This window comes from Kluyveromyces marxianus, chromosome 5 (genome assembly GCF_001417885.1).
Source record: "Kluyveromyces marxianus DMKU3-1042 DNA, complete genome, chromosome 5".
NCBI classification, from domain to species: Eukaryota; Fungi; Ascomycota; class Saccharomycetes; order Saccharomycetales; family Saccharomycetaceae; genus Kluyveromyces; species Kluyveromyces marxianus.
In genome coordinates, this window is record NC_036029.1 from 2,056 (window position 1) to 28,155 (window position 26,100).

General features: G+C 38.7%; 12 protein-coding genes across 12 annotated transcripts; 6 read left to right on the plus strand and 6 right to left on the minus strand.

The window, feature by feature from the left end:
* Positions 1-221: 221 nt before the first annotated feature.
* On the minus strand, positions 222-1,925 carry AMF1 (Amf1p; the record flags this gene model as incomplete). Its single annotated transcript, XM_022819965.1, has 1 exon — positions 222-1,925. One exon carries the CDS (start codon positions 1,923-1,925, stop codon positions 222-224), a length of 1,704 nt encoding a protein of 567 aa, XP_022676476.1.
* A 930-nt stretch (positions 1,926-2,855) lies between these two features.
* KLMA_50002 (cd304875 domain-containing protein) lies at positions 2,856-3,350 on the minus strand (the record flags this gene model as incomplete). The annotated part of the gene is made up of 1 exon (XM_022819966.1): positions 2,856-3,350. The coding sequence occupies one exon, from the start codon at positions 3,348-3,350 to the stop codon at positions 2,856-2,858; it is 495 nt and encodes a 164-aa protein (XP_022676477.1).
* A 523-nt stretch (positions 3,351-3,873) lies between these two features.
* Positions 3,874-5,166, plus strand: KLMA_50003 (uncharacterized protein; the record flags this gene model as incomplete). The annotated part of the gene is made up of 1 exon (XM_022819967.1): positions 3,874-5,166. One exon carries the CDS (start codon positions 3,874-3,876, stop codon positions 5,164-5,166), a length of 1,293 nt encoding a protein of 430 aa, XP_022676478.1.
* Positions 5,167-5,194: 28 nt separating this feature from the next.
* On the plus strand, positions 5,195-9,169 carry TY2B-GR1 (transposon Ty2-F/Ty2-GR2 Gag-Pol polyprotein; the record flags this gene model as incomplete). Its single annotated transcript, XM_022819968.1, has 1 exon — positions 5,195-9,169. One exon carries the CDS (start codon positions 5,195-5,197, stop codon positions 9,167-9,169), a length of 3,975 nt encoding a protein of 1,324 aa, XP_022676479.1.
* A 708-nt stretch (positions 9,170-9,877) lies between these two features.
* Positions 9,878-10,582, plus strand: GTT1 (bifunctional glutathione transferase/peroxidase; the record flags this gene model as incomplete). Its single annotated transcript, XM_022819969.1, has 1 exon — positions 9,878-10,582. The coding sequence occupies one exon, from the start codon at positions 9,878-9,880 to the stop codon at positions 10,580-10,582; it is 705 nt and encodes a 234-aa protein (XP_022676480.1).
* A 445-nt stretch (positions 10,583-11,027) lies between these two features.
* Positions 11,028-11,450, minus strand: PEX22 (ubiquitin-protein transferase activating protein PEX22; the record flags this gene model as incomplete). Its single annotated transcript, XM_022819970.1, has 1 exon — positions 11,028-11,450. The coding sequence occupies one exon, from the start codon at positions 11,448-11,450 to the stop codon at positions 11,028-11,030; it is 423 nt and encodes a 140-aa protein (XP_022676481.1).
* A 202-nt stretch (positions 11,451-11,652) lies between these two features.
* On the plus strand, positions 11,653-12,774 carry RAD17 (Rad17p; the record flags this gene model as incomplete). The annotated part of the gene is made up of 1 exon (XM_022819971.1): positions 11,653-12,774. The coding sequence occupies one exon, from the start codon at positions 11,653-11,655 to the stop codon at positions 12,772-12,774; it is 1,122 nt and encodes a 373-aa protein (XP_022676482.1).
* Positions 12,775-12,973: 199 nt separating this feature from the next.
* RPS12 (40S ribosomal protein eS12) lies at positions 12,974-13,378 on the minus strand (the record flags this gene model as incomplete). The annotated part of the gene is made up of 1 exon (XM_022819972.1): positions 12,974-13,378. One exon carries the CDS (start codon positions 13,376-13,378, stop codon positions 12,974-12,976), a length of 405 nt encoding a protein of 134 aa, XP_022676483.1.
* A 571-nt stretch (positions 13,379-13,949) lies between these two features.
* GPB1 (Gpb1p) lies at positions 13,950-16,331 on the minus strand (the record flags this gene model as incomplete). Its single annotated transcript, XM_022819974.1, has 1 exon — positions 13,950-16,331. One exon carries the CDS (start codon positions 16,329-16,331, stop codon positions 13,950-13,952), a length of 2,382 nt encoding a protein of 793 aa, XP_022676484.1.
* A 506-nt stretch (positions 16,332-16,837) lies between these two features.
* On the minus strand, positions 16,838-18,511 carry NDD1 (Ndd1p; the record flags this gene model as incomplete). Its single annotated transcript, XM_022819975.1, has 1 exon — positions 16,838-18,511. The coding sequence occupies one exon, from the start codon at positions 18,509-18,511 to the stop codon at positions 16,838-16,840; it is 1,674 nt and encodes a 557-aa protein (XP_022676485.1).
* A 1,738-nt stretch (positions 18,512-20,249) lies between these two features.
* On the plus strand, positions 20,250-23,060 carry NUD1 (Nud1p; the record flags this gene model as incomplete). The annotated part of the gene is made up of 1 exon (XM_022819976.1): positions 20,250-23,060. One exon carries the CDS (start codon positions 20,250-20,252, stop codon positions 23,058-23,060), a length of 2,811 nt encoding a protein of 936 aa, XP_022676486.1.
* A 1,071-nt stretch (positions 23,061-24,131) lies between these two features.
* On the plus strand, positions 24,132-25,697 carry ALD4 (aldehyde dehydrogenase (NADP(+)) ALD4; the record flags this gene model as incomplete). Its single annotated transcript, XM_022819977.1, has 1 exon — positions 24,132-25,697. The coding sequence occupies one exon, from the start codon at positions 24,132-24,134 to the stop codon at positions 25,695-25,697; it is 1,566 nt and encodes a 521-aa protein (XP_022676487.1).
* Positions 25,698-26,100: the final 403 nt, after the last annotated feature.

The following is a 26,100-nucleotide window of genomic DNA, read 5'->3' on the forward strand; positions in this document are numbered from 1 at the left end:
TACTCTACGACTCTACAACAGACACTTCCCTTGCATATGCCACTCCTTTTTCAAACCTAAACCCTCCACCAATTGCCCATACTTTCCTATTTCTCTCCTCAATTCTCACTTTCTTTCACAAATCTTGAAATACTACCGGGTAATTATTTTTACTTATAATATATATTATAATCTGAATCAAAATTACACAATTTCTACTCAGCTCAGAAAACAATTACTCTCTAAGCAATCCTACCAGGCTGGCTTTTCATCTTTTCATCTTCTTCAAACCCCACTTGCACTACTGTTACCTGACATTGTTGATGCGTGGTAGATTCGTCGGATTCACAACCTTTTACACTATGCACTGATGCATTTTGCTGTTCCTCATCGCCACTTGGCTCTAGCTGATCTCTAAGCGTGGTTATCGCGCTTATAAACGCCATAGCTGCACATGCAATGGCGAAATATCCCACATTCTGATACCTTCTTCTTAGCTCTTTTCTGTTGGTTTTACCATTACCCAATAAAGAGACTATTACTGACAACGCAACCTCGTTCCCAAATTGTGAGGCTGTCTGCACAACACCACCCGCAAGAGCTTTGTATTCCATAGGGGCGTCCCCAATTGCCATGGACAACATGTATGAGAAATACACCGCTCCTCCAACACCAGCCAAAAATGCACTTAACAATAGAAGTTTCCAGTACAAGTTCCCATTCACTTCCTTGAGAGCAGTTAAAAAGGCACACCCAAGAGTACAAACAAATGTTCCTACGATAAGGCCATTCTTTGGCTTTAAAATTGTTTGGTGCAATGCAATTGTCGTATTTGCAAGCATTAGACCTACAATTAGCGGCATGATCTTTACCGCTGCCACAATCACTGCATCACCCTCTACCGAGATAGAATAATTCACTACGGTATACATCACGACCATAAATGCTGCAAAGGCAAAGAAGGATACAAGTAGCACGGGTGCAAAATTATGTGCGTATAGTAACTCTTTGGGAATCAATACACTGACGCTCTCCATATATTTGTACGCACCCGTTGAAATGTGTGGTTTCAATAAACTTAAAACTTTTTGATAACCCAAATTCCAAGCAAAGAATGCCGCCATCAAAATAATTGAAATAACTAAAGGAACGTATGCAGAGGGTTTCTTCCAAGAGTCTCCGCCATCCGTCAACGCTACCACTAATAACACACTACCACTTATAAACGTGAAGCTCCCGATAACATCAAGCTTGGTTACCTTTTTGAATCTAGCTGAGTAGTCGGATTTAACTCTAACATATTCTGGATAACCTATTAATAACAATATGAGCATACAGGTTAAGATTGATGCGCCGAATACCATATAGAAAAGGGCTTTATACCCTATCTTAGTTTCTGCAAAAGCTCCGCCAATAACGAATCCAACTCCTATTGTACCGGATCCTATGCTTGATAGAATTGAGAAATATCTCTGTAGATTCTCACCAGCAAACATGCTATTAACGAGTGCATATGAACATGGGACAATACCAGCACCAGCCATACCTTGGAAAGCGCGGAATACTGCAAATCCTACGAAGTTTGGAATAACTGCACATAACAAAGAACAGATACCGAACACTCCTATTGAGATTGACATCATCATACCATTGCCAACAATGTCCCCTACACGTCCGAAAAATGCTATGAAACCAGCGAAAGTGATAACGTATGAAGTTAATGACCAACTAGCTTTAGTAGCTGAAATGTTAAATCGTTTTTCCACGTCCTGAACTAGGACAATCATTGCTCCTAGAGACATAAAGTCTAGCGCTAAAGCAGTAAGGATACAAAGGAACTTAAAATGTTTCAACCTATTTGGATGAAAGATACTCTCAATTGGAAATTCTCCTTCCTTTTCCGCAACTTCATTCAAAGAATTTGAACTTGACTCTGCCTGTGACATCTTTGACCTCTTGTAGTGATAATAGTACTGATTCAATTGATATGTTCTTATCGGAAGGTGTAAGTATTGTTTTTACTTTGACTGTTGAAATAGAAGTACTTTGAATCAACTTCAATTCGTTTATATTAGGCAATCTGGACTGGAAAGTTCATTATATCCATCTGTTTCGATTTTTGGTATCAAGTATCACATTTTTTGGGCTCTTTTATGTTAAACACTGTTCAAAGTTGTTATCATGTCTAAATTTGTCATCAAAATCGGTAGTCTTCATACTCATAGAAAATCATGCATGCATTAACAGAATTATTAATCCATTCTTGTTTTTTGAACGGAGTTGAAAATGAGCTTAGTTGTACAGAAATTTCAAGAAAATCAAGGGTTGAATTTGTTGATCTTGGAGGGCATGAGACCTTTTCTAGGACACCAGATATCGTCTCATAGATAAATGTTAGGGATAAAGCCTAGATATACTAAGACCAACGTTAAAGCACTTGGTAATGGAATTCATTACACAAAATATTTAATTAGAAGGTTTCTTCATCCAACTCTCACATTCGAATTGAAAACTTACTTAATATTTTATTGTAAGTTAAGTAGGTTTGAAACCAAGCGTAACAACTGTAAACACTTACTTATCTAGTAAACCCAACAACTCAATCTCCAAATTAATCCAACAGCTTCAAGTCAAAATGGCATCCAAGGACAACATTTCTACTAATGTCCCTTCTAAGGTTTCTACTACTGATACTGAGGAATATCCAACCGAACAGATTACTACTGAAGTCTCTTCTAAGGTCCTTACTCCATTTCTGATGAATATCCAGTCCAACACGACAATTGCAGAATCACTTATCACTGCTAGTTAAAGAAAAATTATAGGATAACGCCTAACAAAATATGTTTCTTAGATTTCCACATATATGTTGGTACTTATTTAAACTGCTTTGATCCTGGTAGAGGTAGGTTCACTTCTGGAATTCTAGTGTCAGTTACAAATGGAGCATGATCACTGCTTTCTATGAAGAACTTTAACATTTTCTTTTCAAACGCATCAACTATAGACGTGTATGTTGGATCGGCGATTAGATTGTGTCTCTCTTCTAGATCTTCTATTCTGTTATACAACTCATTCGGTTCATATAATCGATATATGAATGTGAACTCTTTGGTTCTCATAGAGACCACGCGACCAACTGTATCAATTTCATCGTGCTGTAAATTCGCCTTAATATCGTAAGGAAACGGTGCGACCTCAATAATCGGCTCCTCGGTTTTTAAGAAGCCTCCTTCTGACACAACATAATCTTTGTGAACGATATCATCTGTCGATTGCGGGTGCAACAATGGAACCCATGATTTGCCGTTGTTTGGGTATCGAGTTTTAACTTTCCCTAGATCAAACACCGTTGGTACAAGATCAAGCATTTCTACCAAATGATTGATCGTCTGGCCTTTCTCTACTGATGGTCCCGCAATGAATAACGGCCCATGCGTCAATTGTTCTGAAACACCACTCGGCCACTTTTCGATTAGATTATGATCGCCTAAGTATTCTCCATGATCGGTAAAGAAAAATAAGAACAGATCATTCTTCAGGTCTTCCTCTACTAAATCCAGAATTCTACCGAATTGCCAGTCCAATCTGTTGATCCTGGACGTCCTACGACGTTGTCTAGGGCGCCAGATATTATACCAACTATAAAAGCTAAGGCTAAAGCCTAGATATACTAGGATCAAGGCTAAAGCATTTGATAATTGAATTGATTCCAAAAAGTATATAAGTAGAAGGTTTCTTCATCCAATTCCCACTTTCGAATTGACAACTTACTTACTATCCAATTATAAGTCAAGTCAGAAGAAACCAAGGAGAACAACAGTAAATACTTACTTATCTAGTGAATCCAACAATTCAATTACCAATTAATTAATCCAACAGCTTCAAGTCAAAATGGCATCCAACGACATTATTTCTACTAACGTCCCTTCTAAGGTCCCTACTACCGATACTGAGGAATATCCAGTCCAACATGGTAGCGCCGCTAAGACACCTATTGTCCCCTCAGACAATCAGGCAAGTCCAGAGGAATCAGGTAGCATCGATGTCGAGCATAAGGCCAATGCCGACGACGAAGCGTCCGGATCCCACGAAGGTCATCATGAAAATTTTTCAAAGGATTCAACAAAAACCGGAACTCCACAGGACACCCTACACAAAGAGCCTGTGGACGGTTCTCCCGTTCCAAATTACGCCCAACAAAGCTGGTACTACCATACACAGCCACCGCCACAGTTTTATTCATCTCCATACGCTAATTATGGGCCTGGTCCTTACACTCCTCCGTGGGCCAACATGAATATGCCCATCCCAGGAGCTAACACGAACCCAGATAAAACTGGAGGACATTATCAAACAACGGGTCCATCTGGGGACAGCTCCCAATACAACCCTGCTTACTACTTCCCGTACCAATTGGAACCAAAACCAGGGTTGCAAAGCCAAACAACGACCGAATGTACTTTCGGCCAATTGCACAATCCCAGAAAAACATTCACTCTGTCAAAGGTAAACTCACCTCACTATTACGACAGCTGGGTAAGAGAAATGTGCCAGGCAATGCTCGAGCAAAACTTGGGCCACCTCATTCCAACAGAGGATAACAAAACCCCAGAAACCCCAGAACCTGCAGAGAAGAGGTACATAGAAGAAATCCATATAGCATGTGTGCCTGAAGAAAAATACCCAAAGTGGTTAAAGTCGAGTTACGACGAAGGTGAAGCACTAATTGACTGCTTCAAGGAAGGAATTAGAAGAATAAAGGCGGAAGAAGACCCTGAGGCAATCGTGTTAGCCCTAGCTGGACTAACACTAGACTACAGAGAGTCTATTCCCAACTTCGCCAAGAGATTAAGGAAAATCCACCAGAGAACGGTAAACGCAAAATTCCCAATGGCAGAAAAGATCGTCATTTCCAGAGCACTAAAGGCTCTACCAGAACGATACGAGAAAGTTGACATCAACTTCACCAAATCAAACGATCAGAGTTTCAATAACTTCATAAACATCCTCCTAACAACTGAGCCAAGAATGAAAAGCTCAAATCAATACGATAATCAACGGTTTTACACCAATTCCGAAAGGAAGCAGGTCGACAGACGTCCAAATAGAAAAACCGTACATCACATTGGATCAAAAACCGTAGAGGGGGACCTTAGGCCTGACACAGAGGTCCAGGAAGAATAATTCCCCCGTCGATCCCCAGAGAGACTTTATGCTTGATGGAGGAGCAACAGTCTCTGTGATATATGACAAAAGGTTAATTCACAATTTTACATCTGAATCTAATCAAATTCTTGTCGACGTTCAACAAAACGAAGTCGCCGTGAAAGGTGAGGGTAACTTAGAACTCAAGTTTAAGGGCAAACGAATTTCCCTACCCGCCATATATGCACCATCAACACACACCAATATCATCAGTGTAGAAGATCTAACAAAATCACAGGCATATCTAGATCTAAGAAGAAACTGCCTGCTATCCAAGAACGGGAAAACCATCGCTCCGACGCACAAGTTCGCGGGCCTAAGGTGGTTATCTCGCAAAAATGCTATAGAACTACCAAACCAGACTCAATCAGTCTATGCAATCACACCCAGATCGGTAAGATCTGCGCCAGACAAGTTCTCTCTGACAAGCATCCACAACATGTTTGGACATATGAATATCAATTACATCCGAGAATCATTCAGAAAAGGCTTAATTCAAGGTGTGAAAGAAGACGATGTAGACTGGACAGGAGTAAGCTCATTCCAATGCCAATACTGTATGGAAGGAAAAGCCAAACGTAACAACCATTACGTGAACGCTAGAAAAGATTATACGAAGGAATATCTTCCTTTCGAATACTTACATACCGACGTTTTTGGACCAGTAAGAGTACAGAGAACCCGTACTACTCCAAGGTACTTCATTGCATTCATAGACGAGGTCACAAAATACATATGGACCTTCCCGTTACTACATAAAACAGCAGAAGAAGTAGCCCCGACATTCAAGGAAGTCGTCATGCTGATTTATACACAGTTCAACACGAGAGTGAAAACCATCCAGATGGACAAAGGATCGGAATACCTGAACACTAAGGTACAGAAATTCCTAAGGGAAAGAGGAATTGTTTCGAGAGAAACGACCGTTGCTGATTCAAAAGCCAATGGAGCCATAGAAAGACAGCACTATACACTCTTGAATGACTGTAGAACGTTCTTGCGACAAGCTAACCTACGCCCTAGATTGTGGTATCATGCCGTCGTATACTCTACAGTAATGAGAAATTCACTCCTAAATAGAAGTATAGGAACGTCCCCGAGAAACAGGGCGGGGATGTCGGGACTGTCATTCAGAGACATTCTTCCCTTCGGACAACCCGTGATTGTCCACTTACCCAACCCAAAATCGAAACTACAAGCTCGGGGAGTCCTAGGCTATGCTCTCCATCCATCCACTAGATCATACGGGTACATCATAGTCGTAGGAAAGAAGAAGAAAATACCTATCGACACTCGAAACTATCGGGTCCTGAACTACCCACCAGGTGCAACAATCTCAGAAGATGAGGTGCAGTACATGATCGACCGTATGGAAAATAACGACGCAGAATCTCAAGACGATATAGAGTCGAACTTTGAACCAAATTATACGGATATGGAGCAACCCATTCACCACACAGCGGACTATTTCCCGAACACAACCGCCTCAAACATCGAGACAGACCAATACAATAATGATAGCTTTGGTCTGCATTACGGGGGTGATTCCGTACCACCCGAGTCGTCCAGTAGCGAGGACGAACTGTTCCCCACAGACGAATCAGAAAACGATTCAGACTCATCGGACCAATCATTCAATGATGATGGAGACCCCATGTCCCCTCCATATTCCGGGGGTGAGGAACAGATAGTACCAACACCAGCCCCGATTAGACGCGTTCCACCAATGGAACCACCATCTCCTGTCGAGGACTCTCCCCCACCTTTATATGGGACAGACCTTGACGACTTATTTGGAGAATCTAACATAAATAATTACATCCCAGAAGATACAGATCTACTGGCACTAAACCATGAATCTGTTCCGGAACCCGATACCGCGGTACCAGAAACAACGAACATTGAACAAGATAATGTCCTACCATCAGAAACTATCGAAAACTCTAACCCTCCAAATGATAACTCGGACCAGTCAGGCGAAGAGTCAGGCGAAGAGTCATGCGAAGAGTCCGGCGAGGAGTCAGTCGACAACAGACTCAAGTCCATACCTATTTTCAATGGAAACAAGCACAAAGACTCAAGAACTGCTGAAGCAGATTTAGACTCTTTGTACGGGGGTGGAAATAATACAGAAAATAACAATGGACCAACTTTAGAAGAGGTGTTCAGATCGATCGAAGAGGATCCATTCATGTTAACACAGAAAAGACCGAGATCACGTGCCCGCTATCGTGAATCTAACCAAGATAGTTGCGATTCCGGGGGTGACTACGAGTCAGACTCAGATTCAGACGGATCATCTGACGAGTCACCTCAGAAAGGAAGAAAAATACAACGTGTGAACTATGTTAACGCGGTCCTAAAACCAGTGAATGTAATACCACTCAATATGTCCCTAAACTACTCGCAGGCAATATCTCGGAACAGAAACGAAGAAGAGAAGGATGCTTTCCAAAAGGCATACCAGAAGGAAATAGCACAGCTAACCAAAATGAACACTTGGAACGAAGAATTAATAGATGCCTCAACTCTCCCTAAGAAGAAGATCCTAAACTCAATGTTCATTTTCACCACTAAAAGAGATAATTCCAAGAAGTGCAGACTAGTCGCTAGAGGAGACCAACAAGCCGCAGACACGTATGACACGGAATTAAAGGCAAATACAGTGGACAACCTAGCTCTCATGACAGTCTTAGCACTGACACTAGACTACAACCTGACCGCATTCCAACTTGACATCTCATCAGCTTACCTCTACGCTGACCTTAAGGAAGAATTGTACATTAGAGCACCACCACACATGAATGCCAAGAACAAGGTACTAAGACTAAATAAATCACTCTATGGGCTAAAACAGAGTGGAGCAAATTGGTACGAACTAATCAGATCGTTCCTAATTAAGAAATGTGACCTGATTGAAGATAGAATGTGGAAGTGCGTTTTTAGAGACAAAGAACCGCTGAAACTTATCATATGTCTTTTTGTCGATGACATGCTGGTTGTAGGAAACGACGTCAAATATATCAAGAAATTCATATCAAAGCTATCTAAGAGATTTGATACAAAGATTGTAAATGATGGTTCACACAGGCCAGAAGATGGAGTAAACGAGTATGACATTTTGGGCATAGAATTAGAGTATAAGAAAAAAGAATACATGAAGTTCGGAATGCAGAAGTCTCTAGAGGACAAACTGCCACAACTGGGAGTACCCCTACTCCCAAACATCAAAATCAAGAAGGTTCCAGGGGAGCCTGGTGAATACATTCTCTCCGGAAAGGAACTGACATTAAACGAAAAGGAGTATAAAAGCAAAGTTAAACACCTGCAAAGAATTGTAGGACTAGCGTCCTACGTAGGACATAAGTTCCGGTTTGACATCTTGTACTACGTGAACATCTTAGCACAACATCAACTGTATCCCAGCGCCAAGGTCCTAGACAGGGCTGCACAATTATGCCAATACTTGTGGGATACAAGAGATAAGAAACTAGTTTGGCATTATTCTGGTCCCAAGGAAAACAACGTTACCGCTGTATCAGATGCAGCATTTGCAGGGAACCAAGATTTTAAATCACAATCAGGAACTCTTTACCTGAGAAACAACAAGCCCATAGCAGCAAAATCAAGAAAAATCAAGTTAACTTGTATCTCGTCCACAGAAGCCGAGATATACGCAATCAGTGAAAGCCTGCCAATACTACGTGGGTTAGAACACCTAGTAAACAAGTTACAAGACGTAAAAGCAACAGTAAAGGTTAAAACAGACAGTCAACCATCAATGGCAATAATAAACGGCACGGATGACTCAGCATGCCTCAAGAAACACATTGGTAGTAGGGCAATGAGGATAAGAGATGAGTGCGATGATCTCGGACTTACACTCGAATATATCCCCACAAAAGAAAACAATGCTGACGTTTTAACCAAACCCCTATCCGTGAAGCTATTCAAACTTCTCACAGAGGACTGGATACAATAGCTTTCTCCTAGTAGGGGGTGTGTTGATCCTGGACGTCCTACGACGTTGTCTAGGGCGCCAGATATTATACCAACTATAAAAGCTAAGGCTAAAGCCTAGATATACTAGGATCAAGGCTAAAGCATTTGATAATTGAATTGATTCCAAAAAGTATATAAGTAGAAGGTTTCTTCATCCAATTCCCACTTTCGAATTGACAACTTACTTACTATCCAATTATAAGTCAAGTCAGAAGAAACCAAGGAGAACAACAGTAAATACTTACTTATCTAGTGAATCCAACAATTCAATTACCAATTAATTAATCCAACAGCTTCAAGTCAAAATGGCATCCAACGACATTATTTCTACTAACGTCCCTTCTAAGGTCCCTACTACCGATACTGAGGAATATCCAGTCCAACAGTTAGAGGGGGAAAAAAAGCTCCATTATGTAATCCAATATGGCTCCCTTTGCTATATGTCAGAAATGCAACACCATATTTGTATAAGCCGCATAGGTAGATTTTCAAGTTCCAGAACAAAATGAGCTTAGATTAAGGGCGGGAGAAAAATGAAAAACTTACATATAAGACAGGCAAATATATCATCGCTCTTTGAATGCAACAAACCTTCGAATGATAAGATTTATGTTCTAGTCTCCATTGTGTCGTAAGGAACGCATTGGATAACATTCATTGTTGACAGGCACCGAAGAGTATAAGGATCATGAACAACTGCACTATAAAAGTTCATTGGTTAAACAAATCCAGGGCCTTCAGGGTCCTTTGGCTATTGGATCACTTAAACATTACCTATGAGATTGTCCCTTATGAAAGAACTCCAGGATTCAGAGCTCCAGAATCATTGAAAAAGATCCATCCCTTAGGTAGATCTCCTATTTTGGAGGTCGAGTATAAAGATAATGGTAGGAAAGACATTGTGGCAGAATCGGGATACATTTTCCAATATGTCCTCGAGCATTTCGACAAAGAGGGAAAGTTGAACAACAGTGATCCACAACAGGCAGAGAAGATTAAGTACTATTTGCATTACGCAGAAGGCTCTCTACAACCTCCATTATTCTTTGAATTCATTCTCGGCCTTGCTAAGAACGCTAAGCTTATGTTTCCACTCTCTTACCTAACTAATAAAGTCGCGACCGGTATCAGCGAGAAGTACTCTAAGGGTGAAGTGAAGAACCAATTGGATTTCATTGAAGGTGAAATTCCTAAAAATGATGGCTACCTAGTAGGTGGAAAGTTAAGCGCAGCAGATATTTTATTGTCTTTCCCTCTAGACACAGCTCTGGGAAGAGGTTATTGCGACCCTAACGATTACCCCGCAATAGCTAACTGGCTAAAGAAGATTAAGAGTGAACCTTCCTATGAAAAGTCGAAAAGCAAGGCTAAAGAGCTTGGCTCTGACTATTGATTCTTCATCCACGTCAAAGCAATGAATCTCATTTTTGTAAAGATGTTGATGGTTCATATTCTACTAGCGTTGATTATATTTGACGGAGCAGATGAAATTAAATAGTACTATATTCAGATATATCGTTTCTTTCTAAATTTGGTATGTACCATTGAACTCTTTGTTTAATATTTATTGCATAAGATTAAAACATTTCTAATATTCTATTCAAAACTTTATTATAAAACAAAACAAAATAAGTATGCACGCAAATTACCAAAGTCATTGACGCATAGCCTATATTACGAATTATCATATGGGGTTTTCCTAGTCATATTTGAAAGCGTCATAACAATAGATCATAAACCACCTACCACCTTTGAATGGCCTGATGAATTTATAATGTGAGATAAATGCTCAATTGATTTTATTCCACAGTTAAGTCACTTGTTTTTGAATTATAATATTATAATATGATGGTCATTTTGACGAACCTTTCAATATCAGGTGGTTTATGTGGCAAATATTGTTCACTTATTATTAGTTCTGTTTTTTTCATGTGTCTTACTGTACTCCACAAGGCTTCCCAACTTTTAAATTGAATAACTTTGTGTTCAAAATTTGGTTCTATGGCCTTTAGTTGATTCGCAATGCCATTGCATTCAGGAGGAACTAAAACTACGGTATCATTGTACAATTCTGTCTCCCAATCTTTCACAGATTCATATAACGATTTCGACAGAACGTAGCATTTAGAATTCTGTTTTCCCGGTGACTCAGGCGTTGGACTAGAGCCGCAATACTTATAATAGATAAATCCGACCGCAGTAGCTAAGGTACATACTATAGCAGTAGCAGTAATGATTTTCTTTTGATGTCTTGACTGCATTATAGAGCTTGCTTATATCATGTTATCTTAACAGATGTCTTGCCCTTTTTGTTAACATCACTTCAGGGAGTTCTTGAAAATAAAACACTACAATGAGTAGTGTTTTATGAATACGTAAAATTCATTTAAGCAAATTCAGGCGGTAAACTTTAATATGCAGAAATGAGTAAATATTAAAGATCTGAAAAGTAGACAGCTTGGAATGACTGAACTTCCGATTTTTTATGCTACAACTGTGCATTTGGATCACCTTGTTACAGCGCTTGATTGTTTGATCCCTTTTGGGATCAAAGAAGAAATGTTAGTAACAATAGATGATCAGGGGCTATCATTCACAAGAGAAAATAACCACGTTATTAAAATTCAAATGGTACTTTCGCGTGAGCTATTTCAAACCTTTCATTATCAGCCAGAGAATGAGGGTTCAGTTACCAAAGTTTCCCTTCGTCTTGACCATTTACTGGATAGTCTGAATATAAATAATGATCATGATGAGATAATCGAATGTACTTTGAGTTTCAATGGAGATGGATATCCTTTTACATTAATATTTGAGAATGAGTTGATAACTGAAACCGCCGAATATTCCACATATTTGCTGAAAGACTTTGATAGCACTGGTTTGATATTAGATAGAGAACAACTGCAATTCGAATGTATTATGAAAGGTGATATTTTGTACAACGCCTTACACGATCTAAAAGAGATTGGGTGTAAAGACTGTTATTTTTACGGAATCCTAAACAAGAGCACAAAAAGACCTTTGTTTGCTTTAATATCTCGTTCGCAGCAAGGCTTATCCAAAATAATACTACCGAACGAACGATCCATATTAGAAAAGTTTGAAATATACTCTAACGATTCCACCACACTATTGTATGATCAACCCATGATCACTGTTTTTGATCACTCTACGTTGGATAAAATACGTAAAAGCAGTCGAATTGCATCAAAGGTGATGATACGAAAAGATGCGCACGGATTGATGACAGTCAACATGTTAAATGATACAAAAGATGTGTTAAGATCCAATGATAGAGAAACAAAAAGAGCCAAGCAAAGTTCTACAGCAAGTTTGCCGATACATTACCCAGGTATAATAATAGAGGCATCCATGCTTGAGAAATCTCTTCCTGAACTATTGGACGTAAACGAAATTGAATCGATGATGATAGAGTACAATAATAGGGAAATGTATTATACCCTGCCGAATGGAGAAAATCAAAGCGAAGAACCTTTGAAAAGAACATCAACATCAGAGGTCCCTGCAGATGACAGCTCTGAGTATAATCCGGCAACAGAGGAACTACCATTATACTTTTAGAAGTTTTCAAACTGGAAACATGATATTTGGCATACGTACATTATAAATACTCTATATGCCATAATATATATACAGACTAGAGACTTAATGCACTTTCAAATTAGAGCATGTCCATAGTTCCAAGATGAAATAGGATATTTGGAACAAATCAGAAGATAATAGTAAAAAGTAAGCAAAGTGCAGACTATTCACGATCTTCTTATTGTTGGCTGAAGTGATCCAAAAGAATTTCTCTTTCTTGAGTGTCAGCACCCCAGTTCTTGACAACAACAACGGAAGCACCGACAACCTTTCTGGCGTTACCGTCACGGTCGATCTTACCCAAACCGGCCCATTCACCCAATTGCTTAGCGTCAGCAACCTTGATCAATGGAACGTTGTTTTCGGTAGCCAAACCTTGGACCAACTTACTGATAGCTTCTTCAGTAACGGATTCAACCAAAACAACTAGTTGACCTTCACCTCTGGTCAAGGCCTTAGCAGATTCTCTCAAGCCTCTGGCCAAACCGTCATGAACCAAAGAGGTTCTCAAGACAACCTTCAAAGCGTCTTCGATGGTCAATTCAGCGACTGGAACTTGTTGGACTTCTTCAACGTCAGACATTTCTAATTTGATAAGTGTTATAAGGTATTGACTTCTTCGACAGTGGTACTGCTCCGTGAGGACTTTATACTAAAGAAAACATATTAATAAAACACATCATTAAACCTAACTACAAACTAACAAATTATATTTTCAGATGCAAGTTTTATTATAATTTCTTTCCAAATGAAAGCCGGAACCTCTAACAGACTTCACGCTTCACGCAATTGCATCTGCAAAATGTTGAAATATTTCTGAGATACCTTTATACGACAATTGTAGCTCTCAACTTTTCAAAAAAAACTACGAGGGTGTAGTGATGAATAATTTCCTTATTAGGAACTTTTCATTTTTTGTTTTGAGTTTCGAATGTACGGATGTTTACTGACTTTGACAGTCCTGATTTTATTGTTAGCTGATGAAATGGATGCTGAGAAGAGTTACAAGGTTTCTCTTGAAACACGGTACACAGAAACAACACAATAGAGCTTTATGTACTTGATTTTTTGGTAGCAATGCAACAAGCCATATGTTCCAGACATAACTACTTGCTGTACATATTTGCTTTTTTTTTTTTTTTTCTTAATACCTTTTAAACACCTGGGATATCAATTAAAGGCAAGCTAACAAGGGATATAGCGCCGCGTAAAAAAACTTTCGAGCTATCTGTATCTCTAATGAGACCACCGACGGTCCATATGTAATCTTTGTCGTAAATTATTGGGTTATAAGATAATCTTAACGCTGAAAGTATGATATTCTCTACTTGTTTATTCTGATATCCATCTCTTAATGTGTCAACCTCAAAATTTCGTATGATCCGTGATGGGAGACTAATGAGTGTAAAAGTGCCATTGGTGTCATGAGTTTCATATTCATGAGAATATGCCTTTTCTAAATTTTTCCAACTGCTAGAATTGTCTATATCTTTTTGATTCATCCCTCCAACAACGACAGTCATTTGCTTGTGATGTACGAAGGAATGTCCTGTAAGGGGAAAATCTACTGGCTTAATTTCCCCTGTTTCTTGGTTTTCAGAGTTAAGTGTCATTTTGGTCCACGAACCTTCATCTAAATCGTAACACCACATATCGCCATGGATAAAACTGTTTGCAGACCCTCCATGAATAATTAATGATTTATTCAAGAGCTTGGGAACTGTTTTAACTTTGGTGTTTCTTCCAGGAATCACCGAGTCACTTTTAACAGGTATTTCGGTGTTTTTGTCGATAATTTTGAAATTATGCATCATATTCTCCAATAGGTCTTCATCCATTTTCTTTTTAACAAGTGAATCGGTATCCGTAACGTAGTAGGCCATAAAACCTCTCGGTAGAGGCCATTTCTTATAAAACTCACTTTTTAATGTTTCGTCAACTGTGTCTTGGGGGAGAGTTGATATTAAGGTTGTTAATGCCGTTTCAGCAAACCTTATAAAATTCCGTTTGCCTCTGGATAGAATAGTAATCTCTACCTTCCATAAATCGGAGATTGGTTCAAAGGTTCCGTCTTTACCATCACAATATCCACCCATTATCAAAATGCTATACACACCAGGTGTATTTGAAGATGTAGGTGAAATTATATTATCCGAGTTCAGAGTCATTGACGAAGACACGAAATTCATAATCGGATCCTCAAATGTACCATTTCCTGTACTTTTTTCGGTGGAAGATATAGAAGCAGAGGAAGGTGTGAATTCTGTACCTGTGGTAGGTCCTTTACTCAGCTTATTTGGGTACGTTTTTAATGATACTTGAAGATGGCCAAATCTTGGAACAGTTGTAGGATATTTCACATATTTTGTCGGTTGAGGAACCAATTCGACTTTGGTAAACTTATAGCATAATGTATCTAAAATGTAGGCTGTGTCATTCAAAACTGCCCTTTTTTTGATGAAATATTCATTGGTCTTAGGATCAATAATAACTTCATTTTTGATCTCGAATCCTCCGTAGTAAAAGATGTGCCTATCAGTCAATAGGGAACCCTGAACGCAAACTAAAGGAGGTGGGATTTGGCCACTAACTTCGCACTCGCGCCACTTAGTAGACGCGTAAGAAAATGTGTAAAGTTTCTTGCTTGGTATCATTGCAGGATTATTGATAATGCTTTCATCAAGCGGTGGTGGTAAATTCTTGATCCCATCAACGTAAAAGGACGACAAATCTGGTGCGACATCTGAGTAGGGATAACATGGTGACATTCCTCCGAAGACAAAAAGCATACCTTCCAATTTCACTATTGAGTGGTAAACTAGACCAGGAACCTTTGTTTCACTAAATATAGGGGGGTATAGTTTAGTCACAGAAATCGGAGATGTATCGGAAAAAGGAATATCCAATCTTATTTTGTAAGAAGTATATAGATGAGGTTCTTCGTTCTTATTATGATAAGGATCCCATTTAGAGATAGGAACCCACATGTTTTCATAATGCTCCTTATCTGAACCATAAGGATCTGAATTTAAGGAACATTTTTGAAGGTATTTTGAGTAGATTTTGGCTGTCTCTGAAGTCAGGAAATCAACGTTTGTATCAATACTGTATGACTTATTTGATCTTTGTTCTTCATGAGGAGGTTGATCAACGCCCCAAGGTGGAAATGTATGAAACAGAGACGACTTTCGATATGATGAACCTGTCTGAAAACTTGAAGTTTCAGATATGCAACTGCCCTTTCGAGTTGCTAAGGCTTCTAATGCTGTTTGTTGATAATATTTTTTAAGTGCATCTAGACTTGCCTTCCTGCTCTCCTCGAGATATTCTTCAGTATTCGAGCGTGGATTTAATGTGGCATAATAGTTAGTAACATATGACAAAAGTTCATATTTCGTATATTTGCCATCCTTATTGACTGACTTATAAACATTTGGTATTTCGTTCCATTCATAATTTATGGGGGGTGAATTCGCTGGATTGTTTCCAGAAGGATAGTCATCAGAGAGCTCTGGAACTTGACTGAGAGGGTCCATTGCTTCAGCAAAGAGCACTTATACTCTGTTGTTGATTGTCAGTTTTCAATTAATAGAAGGACTCAATGCACTGCGTTCTGGCGACAAGAAATCAAAGCACCTTTAAGGACGTCGTATTCCTGTGTTTTTTATTACTTTTTGTTTCCTATTATTTTTTATTAGGGTTTTTTTAACTTTTGCGCGAGTGTTTAGTAGCATGTTCCATACAGGAATATTAGCATAAAAAACGCAACCTATGCTACGTTTTCTATCAAAGCCAATTTAATAAGAAGCAAAATATTTGGAATTTATACATATTTAAGGTCCTATAGCCAGAATTTTGGTGTGATAAAGATTCATTAAAAGGTACATATAGTTTATTAATTAGAAAGTAGGTAAGAAAAGATAAGGAACTGGGCCCTAGGTCGAGAAGGTGCACAATTAGAGAGAGAAATAAAAAGATAACTTCTACCACATGAACTTCAAGATGTCACTTCCTATTTGGTGCTCAACATATTCTTTGTATTTTACTGCGAGTGAGGTAAGGTGTTGCAACTAGTAAATGATGAAGATTTCTTCTTTTTCTTCTTTTTATTTTCTCCAGATACTATTACGGAGTTGCATCTTTTCAGTTTGTTAGAATTATTAGATGATACTCCATTATCTGAATTAAAGCTTGTAGTGTCTGTCATTATAATTTGGAAACGCTGCTTTGTCATAATCTGGCTTGTCTTCGACTTGTTTTTGTTTCCTTTCCTATTGAGTTTTGGCTTTCTTACTTTTTCCGAAGTAAAAGATGACGTTTCATGGGACGTAATAGTAGAACTATTCCTACGAGACGTACTGCCAGTTAACGAATGTTTACCATCTGGTGCACTTAACGAAGGAACGAACAAACCTTCTCGAAATGAACCCATTCTCGGCAGCTCAAGTCCACCATCTAACTGTAATTTATCCGATTTGTTCACGGAGAGTTTTGGTGTTGGTGATCCTTGAAGATGAAATAGTTTGTCATCGATATTTAAATTTCTTCCTGGCGAACACTTGACGCCGGATGAATGAAGTTGAATAGTAGTAGGTGATGACCCATAAATCCTAGAACCTGGGCTATCATTCCTCAACGATGGTTTTGATGTAGGTGTCGATTGTAAATTATGTTTACGTGCGCGATGGAAATCAACCAACGCACTATTATTTGATGAAATTGGCTGTAACATTTTTGTAAATGGAGTACCCATCTCATTCAAAATTTTTCTGCCATAAGGTGTCAATGACATTTGTTTTCGTGGAGGAGAAAGTGAACTTTTAGAAGCTGATCCAGAGTTAAACATTAGATTGACATCTATATTTTGTAATGGTGATGTGATAGTATTTGGAAACCCATTATTAAGAGGTTGCTGAGATAGAATGGTGTTATTATTTGTAACAAATTTCAATGGCGTTTTCGCCGGCGTATTTCTTTGTTGCCAGAAGTTCAGACCCGCTGGTGACTCCATCAAAAACTCTTTAAATTGCTCAGGACTAGCGAGCAAAAGCTCATTTGCAAAATTCCCAAAATGTAGAACGGAGGATGGTTGCTCATTTATATCTGGTAACACTGGAGAAGCTATTGGATGTGCATTTGGATCAGCAGAGGGAACGGAAGATGAAGAACCTACAGCTGTAGACGCTGGTGCAGAACCATCTTGCGGTGTTAGAGTTGTTTTTGCAGTAGAGCTAGTATGAGAAACCATAGACGCTGTAGCACCGGCGATGGCAGAAGAGGAAGAGGTGTTGTGGTTGGATGTCAAAATCATACCAATATTCTGAGAAGAAGTAGAGCTTCTTGCGGATGTTGGAAACATGCCATTAATAGAATGGTCACTATCGTTCAAAACTTGGCTGCTATTTGCCTCCATGATACTTGAGCTGACATTTGGATCGACGATACTTCTGTTACTGAGGCGTTGATGACGTTGTTGATTATGGTGATTTAGCATACTGTTTTCAACAAGCGAACAGTCATTTACATCAGAGTGTTCCCTTCCCAAGGATGACATATGATCTAGTTTGTTTTGATTCAATGTATAAGGCGTAGGTAGAGTATTTTGAACCATTTGAGGGCTGGTGAATTCATACTTCGTGTTCCCTTGCTCTTGAATGGCAGGTCTACAAATATGAGGGCTAGTCAAAAAGTTGTTATTGTCACTTCTTGGATTCATTTCCGTTACTTAAAGATCCACAACAGGGCTTGACTCGGAGCTTCCTAGCCAGTATTACGAGAGTAAACTCTGTTTATAGTCTTCGTGTTATAATAAATAGAGCCACGAGATCTCTAAAATAACAGATTAAAAAGTGATATCTTCAGTCAAAAATATATCGTTTCGCAGAATGATTTTACTGAATTAGCTGTGAATATAATATGTGCTAATAATATATTTCTATTACTTTCAATTTTAAACTCTCTCTAATCTTTTAAAAACAACGATAAAATTGATCCTTTGTAGTCGTAAATTATCTTCTCCTTCCTACCAGCTGAATTTTCACCTTTCCACTGTATGCACACAACGATATATAATATGTGTGAACACTCTCTTGTACTGTTAAGAGGTAGATGGACTGTCGAAGTGCTCTAAGTTTACTATGTTTATTTTAATTTAAGTTGTTATGGAGTATTATGTATTTGTTGTATTATTTTCTTTTGTTTTCATATTGTTTTTTTTTTTGGTTTCCCTATAGTAGATAATTGCGAATACGAGAAATTCCAGAAGAAGGGGCAAGTGAAACCACGCATTTTGAATTGGCTCCTAAAAACCATATCAATTTTAAATCTCTAGTAGAGATCACACTATGAGGTTTCTGAGGGGACGGGTAAAACTTACGGAAAAGAAATATCTGCAAAATACAATGGACGGAAGACACGGTGCGGAGTGAGAACGGGAAGAAGGTCGTGTTTCGACTTTTGTTATTGTTACCCGGATCCTTCCCACAAGACGCGAAATTTTACGAATAACTAGAAAAACCATTTAAAAAAAAAAGCGGCTAAGTGAAAGCGGGTGAACATGTTACCCATGCTGAGCAGTACACACTACGAAAGAGTACAGAGTTGGACCTAAACTTTCGTCTGAGATCACTTTCTAATGCAGTTCGAAGGAAAGAACAAGACAAATCTCATGTATAGACTTTTTTACTATTTGGGTCTATCTTGCCAGGTCAAGAATTGACGATATGCAAAGTTTAAATGTTGTCTTTAAACATTATCGTAAGTAACCCTGCTTTTGTTTAAAGCATTGATTTAACACACTCCGGAGATGAGAGCGGTTAACCTAGTCAGTCTACATAATGTCTATATTCTTTTCTGTAGACAACGGGTATAAAAAAACAGTAACTCAAAAGTTTTCTTTTGTAGATTACTTGTAGCACAACACTTGGAATTCAAGATTAGTATTTGTGTTCTTCGTCTGGTTCTATTATCGAAGAGTTTCGAACACGACCTAACCTCCTCAGTATGGTACTTAAATATATGATACTTTGTAAACAAAAAAAAAAAAAAAAAAAAAAAAAAAACAAAGAACAAAATAAAAACAAAATACAGATATTCAAACAAACGCCATAATAGGCGTTTATCAATCTTCGATGCATAATGTATTAAGCCTAAACTGTCATTATAGTCCTTTGAGAAGGTAGAAATTTCAATTCTCGAGAGCATTTATACTATCAAACTCTTGTGCTGTGAATTAATTTTGATCAGTGATAAAAGCAAACATTTATCGCTCGGTAAATTCAAACTTTGTGCCATATTGATCTTCCTTAAACAAGTATCCAAGCTTCTAGTTGATAGGGCTACTATACTCAAGAGGCTCCTATAAACCCAATTTGTTTAATTTGTTCACTTATTTCTTTCATCGCATGGGTTTGATAAACACAACATTAGTGAAACAGAAATAAACTCCCCAAAACATGAATATGGACTTGGCAGAGAGCTTACAAAACTTTCACATCACTAGTCCGCAGAAGAAAAATCAACTAATGTCAAATGGTGTGTCTATAGACTTCAACAACAGCGACGACTTTGTGGTGGATGAAACTCAAGACGATGTGGATGATGCTTCAAACCAAAATAGCGAATCAAAGAAATACGACTTCAAAAAGTATAGAGAAAATGAAATTCCTCTACCTCAACAATTTGGATCTTTTTTCAGTAAGATGGACGAATGGTCTGTGAATTATGGAACAGTAAAGGCATTAAAAAATAATGAAAACAAGAACGAAGGGCCAAACGATTCGAGCAAAATCAACAGAAAAGATGAGACATCGCAAGCGCAATGGAAAAACTATCTTCTAAAACCCAGAACCACTAAACATCAGTCGCCAAAAGATGCATCTGATCTGATTGTTACTGCCTCTTTAAGTGATCTTTCTTTAATTCCGCCTGATACCTTCAAAAAGAAAGAAAAAAACGAGTACAGTAGCGTCAGTCAAGAAACGGACCCAGCAAAAGAAGCTAAATCTGTGTTTAACAATGTTTTAAGACATCAAAGGTCTAATTACTTTAAGGACAATAGTGATTCTGTTGCTCAAAATACAGCGCATTTTAATGATACAAGATCGAATTTCCAAGAAATAGACAGGAGAGACTCTGATTCTGACTCTAGTTCCAATTCAGTCACAGATTCTAATAAGTTTGATACAACATCAGACTTAGAATCAGATACTGCATCTGTCTTAAATACGTCAGCTATCAATTCACCAAGCCCGAAGCCAAGAATAGTTACCAATACTAGACAGTTACCCCTAATAACGCCAGAAGATGCAGGATTAGTATTTGATCATGAAACAGGATTATGGGATAAGCAACGCATTGCTGTTGTTACCGATTCCAGCGCTGCTGATAATACTACAAGCTCTTTCACCATAGAAGAGAATCAAAGCGATCATAAATCTACGAAAAACACAAATAACAATGACCGCTCACTAAAACATTTAAATGAAAATATTCTGTCGACTCAAAACAAAGGATCACAAATCGGCAGTAGTAACAACAATACGATACCTGGTGAAAATAAAACGGAAAAACAGGTGGATGAAAACCATGACAATAATGACAATAATGATGTCAGTACTTCTGTTGTGACAGATGACACACCATTAAGTACACCTAGATTTAACAGGCAACTCTATCAAAAAAATAATATTAAAGCAACCACCACGCGTCAACCTTCATCATCTTTGCATCGAGAACTGTCGAACTCTAACTTGAATGCTGACAGTTCCAATGTAGATATCACAAACATTAGTCGTATGGACACCTCTTATGACCTAACCAAAAGGGAGATCGTTTCAAGATTATTGGAAATTGAACCTAACCCAATAAAATGGAAAAACCTTTTTGAAGTAGATTTATCTAATCAAACCATCAAAGATTCGTGTATCGGTATTGATGAACTTTTACCTGCTTTGGTTAACCTTAACATTGCTAATAATGAGTTAATATCTCTTCAAGGTATTCCAAAGCAAATTCAGTCCCTAAATATTTCCAATAACAGGCTCCGTTCTCAATTGTTGCAATTTCAAGATTTACCACATTTGGAGGAGCTTGATATATCGAACAATAATCTAAGCTCTTTACAGGATCTCCGTTTGGTTAGCTCTTTATCGCATTTACGTTATTTGGATGTATCAAATTGTGGTATTGTGTCATTGATAGGTCTCCCCGCCGTTGCAAAACTGGATACCCTCATAGCAAGGGATAATAGGTTAATCGGATCCATAGATTTCAAGCAACTATGTGAAGTATCTCCTATTCCATGGCGCAGTTTAACGAAGCTAGATCTCTCTAATAACAAAATAACGAATCTAAAGAACTTGCATTATTTAACGAAGTTAAGAGTATTGATACTAGATGGGAACTCGATAGAGCGGTTACACAGTGATATTCATGCTGATGAAACTAATGACAAATATAGGGCTGGTAATCCCTCATTGCGTTATTTGAGTATAAGAAATGGACGTGTATCAGTAAACTCTTTCTCTGGTTTTCCTAACTTACGTATTCTACGTGTGTCAGTTCCTGCGGACTACGGAAACGATGATGCAAATAGCAATGAGAATGCACATGGCATAGGAAGTGAACAGAGAAGACACAATGTGAAAAATGATCAAATTCCAGAAAGCTCTCTATCAAAGAGATATCCTTTGCCATTCCCTTTAGAAAGCCTAGAGATTATTGGTATGCCTCCTTCTAGTCCAAAATCGCAAACTATATCCTTATCCCAGCCTCAAGCCTCTCAAAAGCGCATATTTGGCGTATCCACAAATGTAGATCCCAATGCTGTTCGACCCAATAACAAAGATTCAGACGTACTTATAGACTCATCACCTTGGGAAAGTGTAATTTTTCCGTCGCAGCTACGCGAAGTGACTCTGCGGTGTTTAAACCTTACACGTGTCCCTCAAACATTGACAAACAACACCGCCCTTTACTCGCTCGATGTGTCGGGTAACAAAATCTATTCCGCACAAATGTTATTACCCTCCTTACCCCAGAATTTACTCCGATTAAACATATTACAAAATCCCGTTCTAGAGCTAGTCGCTATACCAACCTACACTTCTTCGTCCACAAAAACGAATTTGGATACGGCAGGGAAAAGCGAGACGGAAAACAACTTAGCAGTACAAGACAGTGGTAGTAGACACAGGGACTTGCAACGCCTCTTACTCCACTGGTGCCCCGCCCTTGTGGAGAGTGACCTCAATGTGGAGGGGTAAGTCAAGGAAAAAAAAAAAATACCACCCCAATGTTTTTGAATATATGGTTCGTTCTCGGTCACACGCTTTGTAGTTTATTTTGTACAAATTATGGTATTAGGTAATGATAATTAACTGAAACGGCTCTTTTCGCAGAAAAATCGGAGTGCAAAAACTTGTTTCGCCTTCATTTTCCATTGTTTTTTTTTTTTTATATTTGTGCCATGCATTCCATTCTGCAGGTGGTTTCCTTTTTGGAACCTTTGGTGTAGTTACGGTGAGCCTCTCCGACTGAAGCTAGATATCATTGACTCCACGAATTTAGTGTCAAAAAGAAATCCGTTTCCTTGGGATCCCCACTTTTACCTTGTAGCGACTTAAGATTCACAGTTATCGGCTGTGTACCGACCGGTCTATAGGGATGAGGCTGTAGTACTAGCTTTTCTGCTAATAATGTTCTTCCGTGTCTCTTATTTCAACGTTTGGCTGGTTATTTCTCCAGTTACGGTAATCGGAGAGGGGAAGTTTGAGTGCAAGAGAGGGGCAGCCGTAAGATGTGTTGGTTGCGAAAGAAGGCACTGAGGGGTAATTGTAAAATGGTTATGCGAACTATCGGGGTCTAGTAAAGCCAAGGTCACACATACTGCCCGTTTGTAATCAGATTGAGAATTTAGACGTAATAACGTAGAGATACATATCTATCTACGTCAGTCGGTCCAAAGCAAACAGCCGTGTTGTTTTTTATTTTATTCCTACTTACCTCATCCTTGAACTTCAATATCAACATATATAAATGAATGTTTCTCTCTAAGTGCTTCCTCGTTTTGATACGTTGTGAGTCTGGAGCCTAGTCTAAACTAACCATTGTCTGCAAAATCGTCAAGCAATTGCTAAAAACCCCCATTGCGTCATTCTTTTTGAGTAGAGTGTGTTAAGTTTATTCGCAAGATTTATTCGCAACTAGTCATTTTAGGCAATACATCTTCATTTGGTTTATTCAGCTTTAAGGGGAACGGTCTTAATAGTTATCGGATCTTTACCTAAAAAAAAAACGGATTTTGTATATTCCTAGAATCACACGTGCACAAAACAATGTTACGCTCCACCGCTGCGGGTAGTACTCGCGCTTTCAGATCACAAACGGCTGCATTTTCTTATGCGTTGCGTTTATACTCTCATTTGCCATTAAAGGTGAAGGTTGACCTACCAAACGGTATCTCATATGAGCAGCCAACTGGTTTGTTCATTAACAATCAATTTGTTCCATCGAAACAAGGGAAGACCTTTGAAGTCTTGAGTCCTTCCACTGAAGAGGAGATTACCCACGTTTACGAGGGTCGTGAAGAAGATGTCGATGCTGCTGTTGAAGCAGCAGACAAGGCATTCAAGTCGGGTGTATGGTCAAGAGTTGATCCCCTAGTCAGAGCCCAATGTTTAAATAAATTGGCCGACTACATTGAGAAGGATGCCGAAACTATTGCATCTATTGAATCTTTAGATAATGGTAAGGCTATCTCTTCTGCAAAGGGTGATGTTGCTCTTGTTGTTAACTACCTAAGATCAGCTGCTGGTTATGCTGATAAGATTGATGGTAGGTTAATTGATACCGGTTCCACTCATTTCTCATACACTAGAAGAGAGCCTCTAGGTGTTTGTGGTCAAATCATTCCATGGAACTTCCCACTATTGATGTGGGCCTGGAAGATTGCTCCTGCTTTGGCAACTGGTAACACAGTGGTGTTGAAGACTGCTGAATCCACTCCATTGTCTGCATTGTACGTTTCCCAATATATTCCAAAGGCTGGTATCCCAGATGGTGTTGTCAACATCGTTTCCGGTTTCGGTAAAATTGTCGGTGAAGCCATTACAACCCACCCAAAGATTAAGAAGGTTGCCTTCACTGGTTCTACTGCTACTGGCCGTCATATCTATCAAAATGCTGGAGTGAATTTGAAGAAGGTCACTTTGGAATTAGGTGGTAAGTCTCCAAATATCGTTTTTGCCGACGCCAACATTAAACAAGCTGTTCAAAATGCTCTATTGGGTATTTACTACAACTCTGGTGAAGTTTGCTGTGCCGGTTCTAGATTGTATGTTGAAGAATCCGTATACGATGAATTCCTGAGCGAGATCAAGGCCGCATCTGAGGCTCTTAAGGTTGGTGATCCATTCGACGCTGAAACTTTCCAAGGTGCTCAAACCTCTCAAACTCAATTGGATAAAATTATGAAGTACGTTGAAATTGGTAAGAAGGAAGGTGCTACATTGATTACTGGTGGTGAAAGAATTGGTGACAAGGGTTACTTCGTGAGACCAACCGTGTTCGCTGATGTCGAAGAAAACATGAGAATTGTCAAGGAAGAAATTTTCGGTCCAGTTGTCACAATCACTAAATTTAAGACCATTGATGAACTAGTTGAAAAGGCCAACGATTCTGAATATGGTTTGGCTGCTGGTATCCACACAACAAACATCAATACTGCCATTCAAGTTTCTAACAGACTAAACGCTGGTACTGTATGGATCAACACTTACAATGACTTCCATCACTCTGTTCCATTTGGTGGTTTCAATGCTTCTGGTATTGGTAGAGAAATGGGTGCTGAAGCCTTGGACAACTACACTCAAGTCAAGGCTGTGCGTGTTAAGTTGGAATAAATTAATTCCATACAGAACAAAATCGTGCTGCAATTAAGACACATAAACCCCTCGACATCAAAATAGTTCTAGCTAGCTAGATACTACTTTTCATGATCTTATGATTGGTAGGAGGATGTACTGTGTTACTGATGGATACGTATATAATATACTTTTATACCTTTTGTCGTATGTCTAATGTTTTACAAACAGATTATATGACGATGCCTTGTAATGAAATTTTCATACTCTCTAAACTTCGAAGTAGCTCTTTTTGTGTTAAATGTATTGGTATTTTTGTAGCATATTATTACAGAGTTACGTTATATTCTTTATTAGTGTGATAGTCTAAAATAAGAGATACAAATAATGAAACTAAATCTTTCTGAAGAAGCTCCAAAAATAAAATGCCTTTAGGTGAAAA